At 41.1% G+C, this 21461-nt stretch overlaps 1 protein-coding gene across 1 annotated transcript in view; it reads left to right on the top strand.

Annotated features, from left to right (window-relative positions):
- TBC1D12 (TBC1 domain family member 12) overlaps positions 1-21461 on the top strand; it is a 63942-nt gene that overhangs the window by 10917 nt on the left and 31564 nt on the right. Inside the window, exons 2-3 of the mRNA XM_083364132.1 lie at positions 2906-3029; positions 15100-15156. Coding sequence (XP_083220258.1) covers positions 2906-3029; positions 15100-15156 — 181 coding nt within the window. The remainder of the gene's footprint in view (positions 1-2905; positions 3030-15099; positions 15157-21461) is intronic.

Raw genomic sequence — 21461 nt, 5'->3', positions numbered from 1 at the left:
TTTTCAGAATAGGAACAAGAAGCCAGGGATAGTTACAACGGTATGTGAAGGTAGAAATATTTCTACTCAGACAATAGGTGTCAGTGAATCTTTGCTGAGCAGAAACTAGTACAATCTCCCCATAATAGTGTCCCTTGCAAAACTCTTCTAACTCAGAAATTTTCTTGGGCTTCCTACTACACTACATGTTTGAAATCTCCTCACAGATTTTCAGTAATAGTCAAGTTTGAAGAATGCAAAGGCTTATTTCAAGATTTTTGTCTTTTTTGTTCCTGGAAGTCTTTCATAGCCACTTTGGAGGTATGTTTTAGATTGTTGCCTTGCTGAAATATCAAGTTTGTGTTCAGCTTCAGCTTATTCACTGACTGGGACATCAGCCTCAAGGCCAGGAAAAATCTCGGTTACAACTGCCTCCAAACTGGTTAGATCTGTAAAGCAGAACCCCTTGTCACTTCAGACAAAAACAGAACCTCTGGTTGCCCTAGATCGGGTGTCAAACTCCCAACGTCACGTGACAATTTGATTGTTAAGTGATCATATGAAGTTGTTAAGCAAAGCATGGGAATGGGGGTGGGGTAGAGGAGGCCCTTTTCAGGGCTTACCAGCATGCGGAAAGTTGTTGCATGTTGGGTGGCCCAGGCCAGGTGCTATAGGGGCCATTGGCATATGGGGCCTTTTGAACAGTTGTGAGAATGGCATCTGCTTGCAGAATGGTATGAGTGAGTCTCTGTAGGAAGGCCATACCTCACATTGGCTAGGAGTGCCTGCCAGCAACTGCATAAAAATGTGAAAATAAGTGGAGCCATTGATGTGCGCTGCTGGGCCTGTAACTGGCTCTGCCCTCCCAGGCGTGGTAAGGTGGGGAGTAGGTGAAGATTAAGCAAGGATTATTTGTATACAAAAGAAAACCTTGAGTAGCCTGAGATATTTTGGAACCAGATGAAAGAGAAAAAAAAACCTGGCTGAAACTATGCAAGATACATTCAGAGAAAAGGGAGTATAACATTTCAAGGAAAGAGTCCCCTGACAACCATTAAACTCAGGAGAGGCTGTATTACGCTTTGGGGTTGTGTGACAGCCAGCAGCACAGGAAATACTATGTGGCCAAGCAGAAGTATGGATTCAACTAAATAGCAACGTATCTGAGAATATTTCTGAACTAGCAAAGTTCTGCAAGGAAGAACGGGAAGAATTCTTAACAAATGGGAAGACTCTTAGTTGGCAACAGGAAATTTTTGGAAGCAATAGGAATAGCACTTAGACTTACATACCACTCACTTCACAGTGTTTTACAGCCCTCTCTATGCGGTTTACAGAGTCAGCATATTTCCCTCAACAATCTGGGTCCTCATTTTACCAACTTCGGAAGGACGGAAGGCTGAGTCAACCTTGAGAATTGAATTGCTGGCAGCCAGCAACTGGCAGAATTAGCCTGCAGTACTGCATTCTAACCACTGCCATCATGGCTCTGGAAGCTGTTGTTTTTTTCAAAAAAAAAATCTTAAGTAATGACCAAAAGTTTGTCTACATTCCTACAATGCCTTATTCTTTTTAATATTTTAAATCTGTAAACAATTGCATATAAATATTCCTTAATGTGTGATTAAGCTATATTCCAAAGGTTGAATTCCTTAGTTTGATTGTACTGTGTGTGTATGTACACACACACACACACAATTAAGACCAGAAAATTTGTCATTTAGCAATGCAGTTCTTAAACGAGGCGTTATGTGACTGCAGTTTGCAACCATTTCTGCTGACTTTGCCATTGATTACACTTGTCGAAACTGACTGGGAAGTCACAAATGGTGATCACCTTCTTAGGAACACAGTGTGAGGACTCATCATAAGTTGCATTTTCCAGCGCTGTTGTAACATTGGAACAGTTACTAAACGAATGGCTGTAAACCATCTGATCACCTGCAGTGCCATAATGTATGGGATAAGTACTAGGATTTGTGTGTTGTCTTCCCAGAGGAGAGCCATACCATGAAATTGTGTGTGTCCGGTAGTATTGCTTGCTATGCTTGAAGTTTTGTTAAGTCAACAATACGAAACATCCATTTTCGTTTGTATGCAGTACATCCACAAAAATGCTTGTGTTTTTGTGTTGAATCTTTGCTGACTAAACAACATTTGAAAGAACTTCCATTTTAAATCTTCATGCTGCAGTACAAAAGACAAGAAGAGATAGTTATTTCTTCCTAGAAGTAGAAAAAACTGGATAGGACAGGGAGACTGCTACTTTTCAGTAAAGAAGAATGATGATTTTCACAAATGGGTTCAATGCTTGCTAAACCAATTTAGCTAATTTCTCTGAATAGCCACACATATTGATTGTGCAAGTCAGGTGTCTTGTCTTGTTATTTCAGAGGCAGCATGGCAATATACTGTAGGTACCACTTCCCAAAATTAGATTTCTACTTCTCCTAAAGCCTGTCTTTCCTCACATATGTCAGTTGAGTTTCTTGTCATGCATGCATATATGAAACTAGTAACTCCATTTTTGGAGTTGGCTGTACCTTGTCACACACACACACAAAATGTGAGTAATTGAGGACATAAAATAACAAGGGAAATAACTTACTGGGATATTAGTGTTTCTTTTACTTGATTTCAGTGATGCTTGTACTATGTAGCATATGAAAGGCTTATTTTTAATGTCAGTGATAACGTCTGCATTAATTTAATCCTTGTTCTTTTAAATATTGAAAGTGGAAAAACAGGTTTATTTCATTCCGTTCTAATCAGAATAAGTAAAAGATTTTCCAATTGCTGTAAAATTAATAATATATACTACTCCCTTTTAGATAAGGCAGCTTTTTGTTTCAGTCTGTTAATGTAGTAAAAACATCTACATTTTGATTTTTTGATATATATATATATATATATATATTTTTTACAGGAACTTCTTTACCAAAAGAACAAAGGAACTCAAGCCTGGTGTCCATAGTGCTCCTGGCTGGAAGTTATTTGGAAAAGTTCCACCGAAAGAGAACCTGCAGAAAGACTCCAAAATAATTCAACAGGTTAGCACTCTAGATTGGCATCATAAGCTTTTATCTTCATTTTAGACTGTTCTTCCATTTCAAATATTTCTCAGAGTGATTTAAAAAGAACCTTGGACGGAATCTGTGGTCCCAATAGTTTTGATGTACGTTTGCTTTAATGTCCTTCAGTTGAACTAAACTCCAACTGACTTCAGTGACACATCCACACATTTTTCTTAGCAACAGCTGGTTGATCTTGTCTAAGCTCGAAAGCTAAGTAGATCTGAAGCTACTTAGTGCCTAGGTGAGAGACTACGAGGGAAGTTGAAAAACATGCTGGAAGAAAAGATGAACAAACTGGATGCTTGTGTCCATGTGGTCATCAGGAGCGAGCTTGATTCTAAGGAGATGTAATCTTTAACTTTGCTGTCGTGGTAAAGATGGTGAACCAGGAAAAGAAAGACCCAGAACTGCCACTTCCACTGCTGTCCCTTCCTATCTTGTTCATCTGGTTAGTTTTCCCAGTAGATTCCCTTCCTCCCCACTTAGTCACTGCTCTAACTCATTACATGTTTATCTTTCCAGCCTTTCCGATAATTTTCCAGCTTTCCTTTCTCTCCTTTGTCCCAGCGTATCAATCACTAGTTGTCCAGATTTCTCTTCCACCTTTCTCTCACCTGGACTCAAACCTGATCCATGCACAGACGAAATTTATTTAGGGGAAGCAGAAACCACTTTCCAGATTGCTTCCCTGCGTAATGGGGAAATCCATTATTTCAGGGCATTGCATCTGAACTCCTGAAGTTCCCTAACTAGAATACAATTAAACTGAAAGTTTATGTACAGACAGTTAAAAATAAATAGTGTAGTTAGAATTCTAACCTGTAGCTTTCCAATAACAGTATAAATTTCATCCTTCAGATTTGGAGGTGGGAAATCCCTATCCCCATAGCTTCTTGTCTGCCTTTCTTATTTTAGGAAGTCTACTAACTCCAGAATAGATTTAAGAATGCATTTACATTGCAGAGAAGAAAGAATCCTGTTAGGAAGCGAAGTGCATTTCTGACTTTCATTCAAAGGTGCTTTTTATCTAAATATAAATCCTTCCATTCCCCACCATCCAGTCAGAGCTGAAGAAGCTTCTTGGATGAGAAGCGAATCGTCTTCAAAGAAAAACAGGAAAGTCCAGTTGCCTCTTGAAAAAGCCATGACCTGGGTGATTGAGAATCTCCACAGACATTCTGAGTTTCACCCACTTTATAAACAGGAACAGTCAAATTTTAATAAATAATACGAATAAAAATACTTAATCATGTGACAGAACCAGATCATTTTTTTATTGTTTACTAAACTACGTATGCTGCCAAGTTCTTTCAGCATTTTTCAGTAAAAACATAAATCTACAAATTAAGCCTGAAGTTACTAAAAAACAATTAAAAATCTGTTAGAGAAGGCTAGGTTTTAGGAGCTTATAAAAAGCCAGCAAAGATTAAGCCCTTCTACCTAGTTAAGTACATTTCAAAGAACTGACTCCTGCTCCATTTGAAATTTCAGATCAGACGCTGAACTGGCTATGTGCAGAAGTGCCTGTAACTAATTTGGATAGGCTCAGTGTAGTCGTGGTTGTCAGAAATTTCTATTATCGGAAGAAACAAACCACAAAATAGATCACGAAGTTATTCTAGCACTATGAACCTGGGAGATTCTAACACCAGCTCAGTCACAGATTTCATTAAGCGCTGCACAGAACAAAGGAATCCTCAATCTATCCCTCCTTCCAAAACTGAGGTACACACACTCAGTATAAACCCATTGGCTTTTGGGGAGAGCTACTGTTCTTGTAGATTGGAGCAATGCCGTTTTCCCTGCTTTACTATCTATCGGTTGGAATAAGCAGAATCCATCCTGGCCCATCTGTTTCCCTCAGTCGTTCTTCTGTTACACAGACCCAATTAGCTTCCTTATCTTTGATTTTTGTTGAGCTCATCTGCTATTACAAAAGACTTTACCGGGCTCAAAGCCTGAAAGATAAAAGGGGGAGGGGGAGTAGCACTTCCATTTTTAATCTGTTTTCTCCTGTAACAGATTGCTAACTTGTCAACACCAAGAATGCTACCCTGCGTTACTACTGTAATTGCTGCTCTGGATTCAGTAGATATATATATACTCTCCTGCCCCCCAGCCCTGATGAAGTGCTGAATGAATAATTCCAGTAGCTGTTTAACAGGCAAACCAAGTACTGTGTTTCCCTGAAAATTAAGACCCAGCCGGAAAATAAGCCCAAGCATGATTTTTCAGGAGGCTCATAATATAAGTCCCACCCCCAAAAGAAGCCGCAGACGTATGCATTAGTACTGTATTTCCCCGAATATAAGCCCTAACCAGAAAATAAGCTCTAACGAGTCTTTTGGAGCAAAAAATTAATATAAGACCTGATCTTATTTTCTGGGAAACACAGTATTGAAAGAGGATACCTTTTAAAAACAAAAACAAATGGTGAACCTTTCAATTCAGAATCATATCAGGGCCATCAGGAAACTCCAGTACATTGTAACTCACCTGAAAGATTGAGTATATTCCCTAATGTGTCAACCAAGCTTATACCATCACTCCCAGTGAGTTAGTTCTTTTTCTTATACCAGGAGAGGTGGTTGGGCTTAATCAACCATGTTTCTGCTGGGGACAGCTTCAGGCTTTTTATACTTTCACACAAACACCCACACCACACCAGTAGGGTTACAGCCCTCATTTTTATGTTACTCCAGAGTGGCATATCCCAAAGGGATAACTTCCATTGTTACCCATGCTACCCAGCCTTAAGTGCAACTCTCCCAAAGAGATTCAACCAGTAGCTGGTTGCTTAACTCTTCCAAGTCAGATCCTCTCCTGATTCACAGTTGACAAGCAATGTGGTCTCCTCCATGCAAGGCAGATTGTTGACCCAACCAATACAGAAATGCAACAATTGAATCACATGTTTCCAAGAAATTTGTCTCCTGGGTTGCCTTCCATTGCTGTAGTTCTGCTTTGCTGGCTATTGAAAACTATGGCTGTAATTTAAGTTACATTTGCTGTGTTTTCCTACTTATTGTTGTATAATTGGCAACCCTCCTTGTAAACATTTTACATTGGTTTTCAAACAATACTGTTCAAAAATATTTTATGTTCAGCTTACTATTTTGAGATGGGTATATTGATTCACTATATCGAAAAATGTTAGCAGTAAAATATATTGATACAATTATAGCCATTAACTTTTTGGCTCTAAAGAATTATACTGAACTAGATACATAGTTGAACTTTCCATACACAGATATGAAACAAAACTACTTATTTGAATGCTGTAGAAGTCTGATGAGTAGACTGAATGACACATTTCCTGAACATGTTGGAAGACTATAATTGTCAGATTTTGTGCATTCTCCATGAGGCAGTTAACTTGAAAAATGTATATCAATGATTTTTTTTCTTAATTCAGGATGCTGCAGTGGGGCATTTTGGAGATAGTAAATCACAGTTGGATGGGAAAGTATAATTCTGTCCTTCTATACTTATGTCTCTTCCCTATCCCCAAATTCCTGACATTCCTGAAATTGGATTTAGGAAAAAAAGATACCATTTATATTAATGAGAATTTTTCTGAAAATCATGCTTAGAGGAAGGTTTGATAATATAAAGGGGGAAATAGAGGGAATAGAACTGGAGTGTCTAAGAAGATGATATGAATACATGGGAATTCTAGAGGAGGTGCTCAGGAGGAATGAAGGTTAGCAGCCATGGTGATGCAGTGGTTAGAATGCTGTATTGCAGGCTAACTCTGCCCACCACCAGCAGTTCGATCTTGACCAGCTCAAGGTTGACTCAGACTTCCAAACCTTCCGAGGTTGGTAAAATGAGAACTGATTGTTGGGAGCAATATGCTGATTTTGTAAACAGTTCAGTGAGGGCTGTATAGCAGGGGTCCCCAACCCCCGGGTCGTGGACCGGTACCGGGCTGCGGCATGCCAGCAACCAGTCCGCCACAAGCAAGCAAAGCCCCATCCGTGGGATGCAGGCAGCACACAAAACCATCCGTGGAAAAACCTCTCTCTACAGAAACCGTCGCTGGGGACCTCTGCTGTAAAGCACTTTGAAGTAGTATATAAGTCTTAAGTGTTTTGTTATTGTTAATATATAGCTAGCAGCAAGAGACACACACGCATATACATCTATTGAAATTTATAGCAGCAATTAGAAGAACTGATGTAAACTAAAATAGAACGAAAAAGGGAAAGAGAAATAAAAAGTACAAAAAATGAAGCTATAAAGTGGCTTCTGTTCTTTACAGCAGTTATAAGTACAATTACAGTTTAACTTTTCTCTAAAGTTACAACGTGACTTTCTTCTTTCTATACTCCATCATGTCTAATCATCAAAACCGTATATCATAAATTCATTTCCACGCTGTTCCCCATTCCAGCATGTCTCCAAGAACTCCCTCCAGTCAGGGAAAAAAGTTAACCTGTTGATAGCTCCTCCCCCCAGCTGGCCCTACCTTGCTAGCCGGCATCTTAGCCCCCTCCCTCTTTCTTTCAAGTCGTTCCCATTTGTACTTCCAGAACTACAGGATCACACTGCTGAAATTCAGAGGCAGTTTTCAGATGTGCAATTTTTTTGTGCCCCCGCCCCACAAAGGATAGTGATGGGGAAACCAAAGTCGTTGAGACCATTTCAACTTCATACAGGTGCACAGCTGAAATTCATCATGTTATCACTAAATTTTAGTGGTATGATTTGGAACTGATTTTCAAGGTTTAGGAAGATTTTAGTGATAAAAATAGACTTTAAGGCTGGCTTACAGCCTCTGAAATCTCAAATATTATCCACCCTGGTATAAGATAAAAACTCCACTCAGTATAGATTTAGAATAGCAAGCAAAAGCCATGGTCAAAAGATTTCCACTAAAAAAAGGAAGAAAAAAAACCAACCCCACACACAGTTGTACAACCCCTGTCTGGTTTATTGGATAGTGAAACATAAAACTCGTTGGTACAGCTCTGTACTAAGAATAATGAATAAAGTGTGTTTTCAACTTAAATGTTGAATAATATTTACTGGGTTGAGGTTCTTATTGTTGCTTTTGGACTCATAAAATTATAATCTAATTCTGGTTTTGGTGATTAAACTAATTGTAGTTATGTAGGAAATATGCACACTCTGATAATGCAAAGATAAAAGTTGAGGAATTGGGTTTTTTTATCGTGAAGTCAGCTTAGATGAGTTTTATGCCTTATTCCAGCGAAGTTCATTGGCTATTTATTATGAACTTGTTAAAATATCCGTATTTAACAAACTAATTTTTTTGGGGGGTGGGATCACTGACGTTCACTAGAGAAGGGAAGGAAGATAATTTCTGCTGATTCTATGCCATCCTGCTTCCTTCAGCTACTGGAACAATGGGCTTGCTGCAGGATGAAGATGCTTTACAGATTGTATTTGAAGGACATGTCATGATACTGTTGCCTCCATTTTATAGCCAGCTTGCTGCCGAGGCAGCCTAAAGCCATCTTTAGTTGTTTCCATTTTGAAGTAGATTGCTTTCCCAGGCCAAACGCTCTAAGGGTGCTCTGGAAGAGCACGAACAAACACCCCTCTCTGACAAGTCACAGGTCACTGCTTCCCACGGCCAGGCGTTTTGTCTTTTATTCTTTTCATTGCATTATTGGTCACCCAGGAGACTAAAGGATTTGTCGGCCAGGAATCCTGTTGTTTGGTTTGTGTGCGAACGTTAGATGCACATTGGAAGATATGGTGGTTTATTTATTATTCAATTTATACGCTGCCTGATTTCCCACTGATTGGGCAGGATTTGAAGCGTGACAAACAAGACAAAAATAACAAAAAATATAAGAGGGACACAAGAGGATGGAAACAAAAGGAAGCAACCTAGATTAAAAGGAGTCATCCTTACCAACAACCTAGGTCAGGGATAGGCAGCCTTGGCTCTTTTATGACTCGTGGACTTCAACTTCCAGAATAGCTGGCTCAGGAATTCTGGGAGTTGAAGTCCACGAGTCATAAAAGAGCCAAGGCTGCCTACCCCTGACCTAGGTGAAGAGCTGCATGTTCGGGGCATATCCAGTAGGATAGGGGCGCTGCAACAGAAGGTGTGCTTCCATGGTTCCAGTAGATCAGGGCTTTTCAACCTTTTCACCCATTGTACCACTTTTAGGTTATGGAAACATCCGAATACCACCAGTCACCTAGCAAGGTGTCCAAAACTTGTTGACAAAAAAAAAAAGGAAAAAATGATGGAAGTACAGCTAGTCCTCGACTTACAACAGTTCGCTTAGTGACTGTTTGAAGTTACAGTGGCCCCCAAGCCACAGAGAAGCAAGACACCTGCCTGCCCGCCCTGCAGCGCTCTTCCTCCTGTCCAAGGTTTTCATTGTTGTGAGCATTTCTGTTGAGGATTGCCAGCGTGGGAGGGGGGTGTTTGGTTTTTATTTCCTCTCCACATCTGCTGGGTGGTTGCAGCAGGTTTTGGTCACTTCACATGACCCTGACACTGTGGCCGTCATAAATATGAATCAGTTGCCAAGCATCTGAATGTAAATCACAAGACCCTGGAGATGCTGCAACATTCCAGCTGATCGGCACTTCTTCTGGGCTCACCAGAAGCGCCAGGATTAGCGCCGACTCCAGCTGGACCCTGGTGCTGATCCTGGTGCTTCTGCTGAGCCCTGACAGCCCTGCAGCTCCAGCCGTCTCTCACTCAGGCTTGTACGGTGCTGCCACCAGTTCAGCTCATTCACCTCCCCTGCTACCACTTTTCTAGGATCGTCGTGTACCACCTGCCAGGTGCCAATGTACCACAGGTGGTAACCGTGCCACTGGTTGAAAAGCCCTGCAGTAGATAATATTGTTTAATTGAAGGAACCTGCCATGTACCTTTCAACTGCTATAGGAAACAGATGCCCCCTCAAATAACCAGACTTTGTGCCACGTAAGGCTTTATAAGTAACAATCAGCTCCTTGAATCACACCTAGATGCACACTGGCAACCAGTGCAGCTTGCAAAACAGAGGTGTTATACGGACATACCGAGGCATTCTGAACCAGTTGAAGTTTCTGGATGGTCTTCAAGGTCAGGCCCATGTGGAGCACGTTGCTAAAGTCAAGCCATGAGGTGATCAGAGCATGAACCCCCCCCCCCAAAAAAAAATCTAGGAAAGGATGCAGTTGGCGCAGGTACAATGAATAGGTACAGCAGCCACCTATTCATTGAACAACTGTGAGTTCAGGAAGACTTTGAGGTTGTTAAGAAATTAAGGGACGTGCATAGCGCATTCACAAACACAAAATGCAGAGTGGAGAAAAGAAAGAGAAAAGGCTCTTTGCCTGATCAAAACCAATTTGTGGAGGGAATTTGGTTTTGGGCAAAGAAAGGAAGAAAGATCTAGATCCTAAAAATCTGAAAATGATTTTTTTTCCTTAGGTCAGGGTTAGGCAACCTTCGCTCTTTTATGGCTCTTTTATTCCTGCTGGCTCAAGAATTCTGGGAGTTGAAGTCCACGAGTCATAAAAAGAGCCAAGGTTGCCTACCCCTGCCTTAGGTGTTGGTAGACCACACTGGCTTTTGATCACCTTACAGACTAGTAAGTCTGGGTCCAACCTGTTAGAGTCTTTGATCATTCCATGTAGATGTTATCTCATTGATGCAGTAATTAAAAGAGTGGGAAAGGTAATTTTTCACAAAGTCCAAACTTGAATTTTGCACAAATAGCGACACTTCATTTGTATTAGTCTTTTACTTAATTTTTGAACTACATCTATTCCAGCCATTTACAAGCTCTAAGGCAGAGAAATTGTTCTTAGCAACTTTCTTCTTTCAGCCTATTCTTAATGAGACTCCAAAATGTTCAGCAGAATGGGGGTAGTCCTCAACCTGTGACCATAATTTGAGATTGAAATTTCTACCGTAAGTCAGTGCACTCTACACCGAGATGTCATGTGACTGCACTGACTTAACGACGGCAACCCTGGCTCTGTCTGATGCTGCCATTAACTAAGAATCGTGGGTTGTTAAGTGAGTAACCATCCTAATCAAGCCATTTCAGGTTTGGTCCCTCTCATCCCGAGCCTCAGTATGGTCAGAGACTGCCTCCAACACCCCTCACCTGACTAACTCCTTCCCCACCTCTGTTCTTTTCGTTGCCCTGCACCCTCCCTTGCGGAGCGGCAAGCCAGCAAACATTCCTTGGATCCCCAGCAAGCAACACAGTAGGCATACATGCACCCACCCATCTTCTCTCCCGGTTCTTTGCACCAACCTTTGGCCTTTTGCGCCCAGCGCTTTGCTGTGTCCTTTTCAGTCCCAGCACCTTCCCTCCTCCCTCCCCATTTTCAGAATGACTAAAGCTGCAACCCTGTCTTTGCAAACCTTTCCAAAGACCCGTGCAGTTTTGGCTGGAATGGAAGTGGATCCAAAAAGGAGACGGCAGAGGCAGCAAGGTGCTGAATGCAAAAGTGAAAGGTTGGTGTGGAGACCTGGGAGAGAAGACAGAATGCTTGCTGGGACTTGCTGAAGCTTTTTGGGGGCATGGCCATGCAGTTCTGGGACTGCCCCACAACTCAGGGTACAAGGTAGCCCAACAGGGCAGAGGTGGGGTGGGGGGGAAGGGTGAGTGAGAGGAGTTGAAGCACCCCTGTGGTCATAAGTGCAGGTGGGATGCCAAGTGTCCGAATGTTGATTGCTTGAACTGCAGAGGTGCTGCAATGGCCATGCCTTCGGGCATAGGTCCTCTAAGCCCATTTTTTCAGCACAGTTGTAATTTTAAACAACCACTCACTGACCAAATGGTTGTAAGTCAAGGACTATATGCAGCCAGGATTATATTCAGTGTTGTCTGTAAATAGGGCGAGGTTGTTGTTATTGTTTTGCTCTGTTTTGGGGGGAAAAATCAGAAAACGAGAAGTCTCTTAAAAATATGAATTATTTCTAAATAGAGGGCTTATCAGGAGAGTAGAAAGCAGACCAGATTTATATCTCTGCGCGTATCAGTTACAAATGAAGCTAGTAATTCAGTAGTGCTAATCTGGCAGTTTTTGATTATGTGGTGTCAGGATAATGGGCAGAATCCAAACAATTGCAAAAATAGTTTGTGTGTGTGTGTGTGTGAGCATTAGCAGACTTGAGGCTTTCTTCTTCAACATTAAAACGTCGTTTCATATTTTTCTTCTTGTCTGTTCTGCGTTAAAAATGGGCAAGTCTCAAAATGGAAGTTGCTCTGAAGGAAAAGAATTTCATGGACTCAAACCTTTTACGTGAGTCAGGAAGTATCGTTTGTGTGAAAGTGGGAGGGGTGGAAGGAAAGATTACCCTGCTGGGAAGAGACCTTTCTAACTCTCCCTCCCTCTCTGATAACTTCCTGATATTACAAAAGTTGTTTTGGAAAGCCTTAGGATAGAAATGAAGTGTTTTGGCTTGAGATCTTTGATCTGTCCTCTCTTCTGACCTACTATTAGCAAGAACATAAACAACAGAATTGTTTACTTAGAAACTTCCATGAATGCTCTTTTTTAATCTAGCAGTGAAGGGTTTTTTTTATGCCAGAACAAAGATATTTTCATCCCATCATTTCTTTTAATCTCTTCTATAGAAAGGAAGCAAACATCCCATATGTATCAACTGCATTAAAATATACTCATTTCTGAGCACTGAAGCAAGATTGGAAAGAAAACTTTCTTCTTTAAAAGGGCCCTAGAATTACAATCAATATGGTATATTTTCCAGAACTTCTAAGTTAGCACTATTCTTCTTGAGTGGGTGAAACTGAAAATCCGAAGTATCAGCTTTTCAGCTTCCCTTTTAAATATGTCTACTTGTCTCTTTTCTCACAATTTTATTTATCTTAATGCACTGTATACAGTTTGATATTTTTTGGTGACTTTTAAACCGGTTTTCCTGGTTGATTTGGGGAAAGTAATGTTAGAACAGCTAAGAAGTTGTTTACTCTAACGTGGGACAGTGTAATCTTAACTTTGGGTCTCAAGGTTTTTGAGAGTAACTTTCTAGCCCAGGAGTCTTCAAACTCGGCCCTTTTATGACTCATGGACTTCAACTCCCAGGATTCCTCAGCCAGGCATGCTGGCTGAAGAATTCTGGGAGTTGAAGTCCATGAGTCATAAAAGGGCCGAGTTTGAAGACCCCTGTGGCCTCTATGGCAAATCATTTCTGAAACCAAGACATTTTCAGAAACACTAACTACGTTGAGCTCACTGTGGCTGTCCGTGGGAAAAAATGAAAAAAAAAATCTGTCTTTTTTATACCCAAGGTCTGGATTTTAAAATACCTCAGTTAAATTGGAGTTAATGAGTATATTTTGGTCACGTTATTTTTAATACCAAAAGTGATTCTGTGTAGTGATGTTACTTACAAATAAGTGAAGTTGTGTTTTTTTTCTAATTTGCAAGTATATTGATGAAATACAGAAGAAATGCTTAATGCCACATAATGAGCTTTCAAAGCTATGGGAAAATAACCTGTAGAAGTGGGTTCTGCATGCCTTGTGAGGTCTGGAAATACGTCAGCATTCTGATTGGAAGGGCTGTCCAGGAGAGGGAAAGTCATTAACTAGAGATGGTTAGGAGATGGGGAGCTATAAAAAAATGTTTTAAATAAATAAAAAGTGTAGCTCATACCTCCTTGTACCAGAGTGGCAAACTTTACAGTATATCAATCCATTATCAGCATATCAATATATCTGTCCGCCGCATCATATACAGGTTCATCAGTTTGAACAGTTGGTTACGCCTTTTCCATGATAACTCTGCATAAATTAATCATACCACTAAAGCAATTTAGTAATTATTTTATATTTAGTGTACATTTTATCTACTCATTAACAAAAAAAATGTCACAACAATACAAAATAAAAACCAACCTGTAACACAGGAAATAGGAAAGCAGTTTGAGATATATATCTATAAATTCTCATTGTAATGCTTGGTATTTGAAATTCTCCATAAAATTTAAGTGTGCATGCATAAAATGCCTGGGAGAAGGAAGATGGCACAGATAGATAACAGATGGTACCAGGCACACTCTTTGAGGAGATATATTGTAAATGAGGGTAGACTAGCTGAGAAGACCTCTGTCTTCCCAACTCTTCTAATTTCATGTAGAACCAAATTTCAGTTATAAATCTTAGAGAAAACCTAAAATATATGTAACAAACGTAAATATTTTAGAGTAAACTTCTAAATTCAATAAGAGTTTTAAAAAAGGCCATGAAATAGCTAATCTTGTGAAGGCCTGAATCACAAGTGTTGATATTCCATAATAATGTATCCCTGTTAACCTCTCTATGTAGATTAAATACTTAGTAGAAACTCTGATATGGGAAATGCAGGTAGTTAAGTGAGTATTGATAACAGGCTTTTAAACAATGGTAATTGGCTGTTATTTTAGACTAGAATGGGTTTTACTTTCAGAGAATGAAAATGGGGATAGCTACATGACCAAATAGATCTTTGAGATTCCACTAAGTGCCTCTGAATGTTTTCCTATATTTTTAAGTAGTTGAAATCTTGAAAATTGTAGGACCCTTTTAAACCTGTCAAATTTACTTTTAAAAAAATATCATAAATTCTACTGACTCCTAAATGAATGGTATAATTAAACAAGAAAAGTTTAGCTATGCAATAGCAAAAGCCAAATCGCTGAAAGAATTAAAGATGCTAGTTGGGTTTGGGAAATCTTCAGGATTCGAAGATAAAACTTGTATTTAAATCCGTGCACCTACCTCTTTATCTAGGTAGAACTTAGACTCCTAGTACAGTCTGGCTCTTCCTTAGGCAGGCACATTTCTGTGCACAAACTCTTGAAACAGTTAGTCCTTTTTACAGTGTCACTGTCACTGTTAAGAGTTTAATTGCTTTTTTGATTTCAGAATTTAGATGGGTGTCTGGCATACCTTTGGGGAGATACATACGCAGGTAACTTGAGCTAGCTAAATTTGAGCCATTAATAGGTTATGAAGGAAAAGCTAAAATTTGCATGCGTAATGCTGTATGTTAATGATTGTCAAATGTCTCTCTAAGGATCTACTTCTGTTTTTCTCATTAGGAAGAAAGTTCTGGCACTGTTGCATCAGTATCTACACTCAGTCTATTAAACACTGGGGTATGAAATTTAATATTTTTCTTTCACATTCTATGCCATTTAGGATCTTCGTAGCATTCATTCAAATACAAGGTACCTTACATAATTGTAATATGAGTGAACAGTACTAACACATCAAGTCATTAAGTACCATTAACAAAAAGGGGATTATATTAATTGCCTCTGTTTAATAATAAATATTGATATAAACTGTTTTGTTTCTCTTAAGTTTACATAATTTTACTGTTTGCTTGAAATATGCTTTACTATATAAATTTCATTTATATTTAGTTGATTCCGCTGCATAATGCATTTGGCCAACTTATTTTGTTGGTGTAAATGTGTAGGTATTTTCAGTAGTATTAATATCTCATTGCTTTATGAAAGTTGTTACTTTTAATACAATGGAGTGTTGAAATCTTCCAAAAACAAATTTAAATGAGTTGGTGAAAGAAAAAGAATGTTAGACTTGAACATGTTAAAGGCTTCAATTATATTCTTATAATTGGAAGGAAAGTGCTAAAAGAATAGTTGTTTCTCTGATCATCTAGGCTCAAGCAAAACAGTCCTCCTACATAAACTGTTTAGTCCTTCTAGGTCAATTGTATAATTGTTCTCTGCTTAAGGTTCAGAGGTTCAGAAGAAAGCATTCTATTTATTAAAAAAAATCATACAGTAACAAATTACAAAATAAATCTTTTAATTGCAAAGAATGAGTGGCAACTAATAATGTAATGCACACATTGCAGTTGGGGATGTGATGACAAATGGGATTGCGAATAACTAGACTTAGCTTTTTATTTAAAAACCTGATCCTGCCCTCTTCAGAGGCAGTTACAGCTTTCACTATTTTGACTATTTTATTAGGCAGCAAATTAAGCAAAATTTTCCTAATGTACCCGTGTCTTAAATTTTTATTAATATCTTAAACCACACATCAATCTAGCCTTTTGAGAAATTTGATTTGAATTCTCAGTGAATTCAATATTTAGACCTTCTCAACTGCTATTTAATATCTTTTGCCCTTTTCTGTTTAATGGTTGTCAGTGGCTTTAGAAAGTCACATAGTGTAAGAGTTACTGGTATCTCGTATTTGACAAAAATATTAGATATTCCATTTAAGATAGATCAGAATTAGAAATAAATTGGGTTAATTACAACGTATGTTTACAAATGCAAAAGAGCTCGGGTTTGCCACGATATTTTCCTTTCCTCACCCTGCGCTTTGCCTTTGTTGAGCTGGTTTTTCAATTCTGTATATATTTGGGTGGCTTTTCTTATTTTGTGACTCTCAATGAAGCCATAATAATAATCTTGATAACAAGATGAAAGAAATGGAGAATTTGTGGGGTGATGATGGCGAGTATTGGGGTTTCTAATACTTGGATCTTTTTGTGAATATCTTTACAAGAGGCCTGACGTGAATTGAAGACTATGGAGAAGTCATAGAGCTGTAGATTAGATTGGAAAGTTTTTTTTTAAAAAAAACCCACAAAGTGACAAACCTTTTATGTACATATGCTGCGTAGCTGCCAAGAATTGAAATTGACTTGAGGGCATCTCTCTTTTATCAGAAGTTTTAAAATGATGCTTCTTATTAGGACTGTTTAGTACTTTGGATTCAAAGGAAAAAAATATTTTGCATGCACATTGCAAAGAGAGATGTCCCCGCACTATTTGAAGACCTCAGCGTATCTGAAAGAAACATTGTGCAGCTCTATTGTTTACAAAAAAAGAGACTTGTTGATTGATTTCTGTTCCTTCATTTAGTTATCTTCGTTTCCTCTTTTTGGAAGTATGTTGCCATATCCATGGCAGTGCAGACTGCTTTTATTCTTACTATTTTTTTAATGAGTCTTCCTATTTGTTATCCACCAAAGTCCCATTGCTAAATGCCAGCATTTTCTCTCCGAAGCGCAAATTTTGAAATTAAGTGTCTCTTTTTTAGGAAGACCTGATTTTGGTTTTGAATATTCATTTTAGTCTAGACAGAAATTTCCTTGCATTCTACTCTGGGAAGAATGCCGTATCCTGATTCGGTTTATTAAATAGAATAATTAATAAATTTAGAATTCCTCATTTGAACTCAAACTCAAGTTTCTATTTTTCAAGAAAGGATCATACATAAAGGGGCAAGAAATTGGATTAGTATCTGACTCAGAATTCCTCTGAACTGTATTTTTTATGGTTTACATCAAAAAAGCTTTGGGACTTCCATCAGTTTTCCTGACATGCCTGCTTCCAGCAGGTTATGGATAAAAGGGAAGCTTTTGATGAAACAAGACAGTACGAGCAAACTGTCTATTTCCTGCGTATTAATCTAAGGAATCCAATGGAGCATTTTGATGGCATAGTGGTGAAGACAGTGGCCCTCCCCACTCGGAAGGTTGAGAGTTCAATCCTAGGTAACGGCAGATAATTCTCTCCTAAGGCACAAAGAAAATATATCTGCTGCAAACTCCATGTGGTATCAGGAAGGGCATCCGGCTAAGCTTGTAAGCCGCCCTGAGTCTTCGGAGAAGGGCGGGATATAAATGGAATTTTTTAAAAAAATGCTCAGATCCATCCAGTCACCCTGACGCTACTCAGAATTAAGGGATTTGTTGTTGTTAGCTGCAAAGTCGTGTCTGACCCATCGCAACCCCATGGACAACGTTCCTCCAGGCCTTCCTGTCCTCTACCATCTTCTGGAGTCCATTTCAGCTCACGCCTACTGCTTCAGTGACTCCATCCAGCCACCTCATTCTCTGTCGTCCCCTTCTTCTATTGCCCTCAATCTTTCCCAGCATTAGGCTCTTCTCCAGTGATTTCTTCCTTCTCATTAGGTGGCCAAAGTATTTGAGTGTTAGCTTCAGGATCTGGCCTTCTAAAGAGCAGTCAGGGTTGATCTCCTCTAGGACAGACCGGTTTGATTGCCTTGCAGTCCAAGGGACTCACAGGAGTCTTCTCCAGCACCAGAGTTCAAAGGCCTAAATTCTTTGGCGCTCAGCCTTTTTTATGGTCCAACTTTCACTGCCATACATTGCAACTGGGAAGACCATAGCCTTGACTAGATACACTTTTGTTGACAGGGTGATATCTCTGCTTTTTAGTGTGCTGTCTAGATTTGCCATGGCTTTCCTCCCAAGGAGCAAGCGTCTTTTAATTTCTTGGCTACAGTCCCCATCTGCGGTGATCTTGGAGCCCAGGAAAATAAAATCTGTCACTACCTCCATTTCTTCCCCATCTATTTGCCAGGAATTGAGAGGGCCGGATGCCATGATCTTGGTTTTCTTAATGTTCAGTTTCAACCCAAGTTTTGCACTCTCCTTCTTCACCCGCAACAAGAGGCTCTTTAGTTCTTCTTCACTTTCTGCCATTAGAGTGGTATCATCTGCATATCTTAGGTTGTTGATATTTCTTCTGGAAATCTTAATTCATCAAGCCCTGCCTTTCTCATGATGTGCTCTCATGATGTGCTCTGCATATAAGTTAAATAGGCATGGCGACAGTATACAGCCTTGCCGGACTCCTTTCCCAATTTTGAACCAATCAGTGGTTCCGTGTCCAGTTCTCACTGTTGCTTCTTGGCCCACATATAGGTTTCTCAAGAGACAAATAAGATGGTCTGGTACGTCCATCTCTTTAAGAACTTGCCACAGTTTGTTATGATCCACACAATCAAAGGCTTTAGCATAGTCAATGAAGCAGAAGTAGATGTTTTTCTGGAACTCTAGCTTTCTCCATGATCCAGCGTATGTTGGCAATTTGATCTCTAGTTCCTCTGCCTCTTTGAAATCCTGCCTGTACTTCTGGTAGTTCTCGATCCACATACTGCTGGAGTCTAGCTTGTAGGATTTTAAGCATAACTTTACTAGCATGAGAAATGAGTGCAATGGTGCGATAGTTTGAACATTCTTTGGCACTGCCTTTCTTTGGAATTGGAATGTAAACTGATCTTTTCCAATCCTGTGGCCACTGTTGAGTTTTCCAAATTTGCTGGCAAATTGAGTGTAGCACTTTTACTGCATCGTCTTTTAAGATTTTGAATAGCTCAGCTGGAATACTGTCACCTCCACTAGCTTTGTTGTTGCTCAGCTTTTCTAAGGCCCACTTCACTTCACATTCTAGGATGTCTGGCTCGAGGTCAGTGACCACCTCATTGTGATTATCAGGGACATTAAGCTTGTATAGTTCTTCTGTGTAATTTTGCCACCTCTTCTTAATCTCTTCTGCCTCTGTTAGGTTCCTGCCATTTTGGTCCTTTATCATGCCCATTTTTGCATGAAACGTTCCCTTCATCTCTCCAATTTTCTTGAAGAGATCTCTGGTCCTCCCTATTCTATTGTTTTCTTCTATTTCTTTGCATTGTTCATTTAAGAAGGCATTCTTATCTCTTCTAGCTATTCTCTGGAATTCTGCATTCAATTGGGTGTATCTTTCTTTTTCTCCTTTGCCTTTCGCTTCCTTCCTTTCCTCAGCTATATGCAAAGCTTCCTCAGACAGCCATTTTGCTTTCTTGCATTTCTTTTTCTTTGGGATGGTTTTGGTTGCTACCTGTTGTACAATGTCACGTACCTCTGTCCATAGTTCTTCAGGCACTCTGTCTATCAGATCTAATTCCTTAAATCTATTTGTCACCTCTACTGTATATTGAACAGGGATATGATTTAATTCATACCTGAGTGGCCTAGTGCTTTTCCCTACTTTCTTCGGTTTAAGCCTAAACTTTGCAAGGAGAAGCTCATGGTCTGACCCACAGTCAGCTCCTGGTCTTGTTTTTACTGACTGTATAGAGCTTCTCCATCTTTGGCTGCAGAGCATATAGTCAATCTGATTTCTGTGTTGTCCGTCTAGTGATGTCCATGTGTAGAGCCGTCTCTTGGGTTGTTGGAAAAGAGTGTTTGCTATGACCATCGTATTCTCTTGACAAAATTCTATCAGCCTGTGCCCTGCTTCATTTTGTACTCCAAGGCCAAACGTGCCTGTTATTCCGGTTATCTTTTGGCTTCCTACTTTAGCATTCCAATCCCCCATGATGATAAGGACATCATTTTTTGGTGTTAGTTCTATAAGGTGCTGTAGGGTTTCATAGAACTAGTCAATTTCATCCTCTTCAGCACTGGTGGTTGGGGCATAGACTTGGACTACTGTGATATTGAATGGTTTGCCTTGGATTCGAACTGAGTGTCGGGCCTCGGCAGCCCGACACACGAGGGGGGGCCCCTCCACCCCCCCGGCACACCCGGCTATCCTCCCTCCGAACCCACCTGGAGACGGCATGGCCCGGAGAGCTCGGAGGCCCGCGACGCTCCCCTCGCCGCTCCCGGACGCGCCGCGGCTCCTCTCGGCCCCGCCAAACTGCAGCACGGCCCGGGGAGTCCAACGGCCCGCGGCGTTCGTCTCGGCGCTTCCGGACGCGCCGCGGCTGCTTCCTGCGCTCGGCGGCGCGTCATCCAGGGGCTCCCCGGCGTGGGAGGCTCCGAATCCCGGGCCGTCTCTTCTGGCGCTTCTGGACGCGCCGCAGCTGCAGGCCTCGCCCGCCGACGCGACGACGCGCGGTTCCCCGGCTCGGGAGCAACGGGCCCCGGACTGCAGCCAGCCTGGCGGAGGCCTGAGCCGACTTCCTAACTGTGCGGCCTGGGGGGACTTCCTGGCTCCGCGGCGCAGTGTGGCGACGCTGTCAGGGGACGGGTCCTTCCCCCCTGCGGTGTCCGGGTGGCTGGGTGACAGGGGGCTTCGGGGGTGGGTGCAGCAGGGAGTGGGTGAGGGTGAAGGGAAAGGGCGCGTTGGTGGTGACACGTTGGGGGAGCCTTACCTGCCTGAGCGTCGGGCGAAAGGCTTTGTAAGGGAGGGGTGGGGAAGTTATAGGGACTGGGAGGGCGGTGGCTTGTTTGGGTGGAGTTTGGGTGGGGTTTCTGGATGTGTATATAGCAGCGTTGGATGCAGATAGCAGCCAACGCTGGCTTTGTTTCTCGTTGCGGCTAAAGCTCTGTGGAATAAAGTGCTTCTAGACTGCAGCAGGAGTCTCTCGTTCCTGTTTTCGATATCTACCCTGTTCGTTGCAGGACGAGTTTTGACAGAAAGCCAGCGTTGCCCTAGCGTTGCGGCCCTACTGCCTTTCAGCTGTGTTCCCTTTGTGTGCCATGGCGGAGGGTGTGCAAGGGGCCGCGTTGGAGACCGCTTCGGAGGAGGCACCCGGGCCGGAGGTGACAACCCCTGTGGAGAGGGACGTGGAGGACGTCCAACCTGTTGTGAGGCCCAAAGTGCGGGACGTGCAACCAACAGACCCTGCGGTGGAGTCTCAGGGCGTTAGTAGCCAAACCCAGGGGGGAGAGTGGTGGCTG

The sequence above is a fragment of the Vipera ursinii genome, assembly GCF_947247035.1.
Source record: "Vipera ursinii genome assembly, chromosome: 5".
In the NCBI taxonomy this organism is placed as follows: Eukaryota; Metazoa; Chordata; class Lepidosauria; order Squamata; family Viperidae; genus Vipera; species Vipera ursinii.
This window is presented reverse-complemented; position numbering and strand designations above follow the sequence as displayed.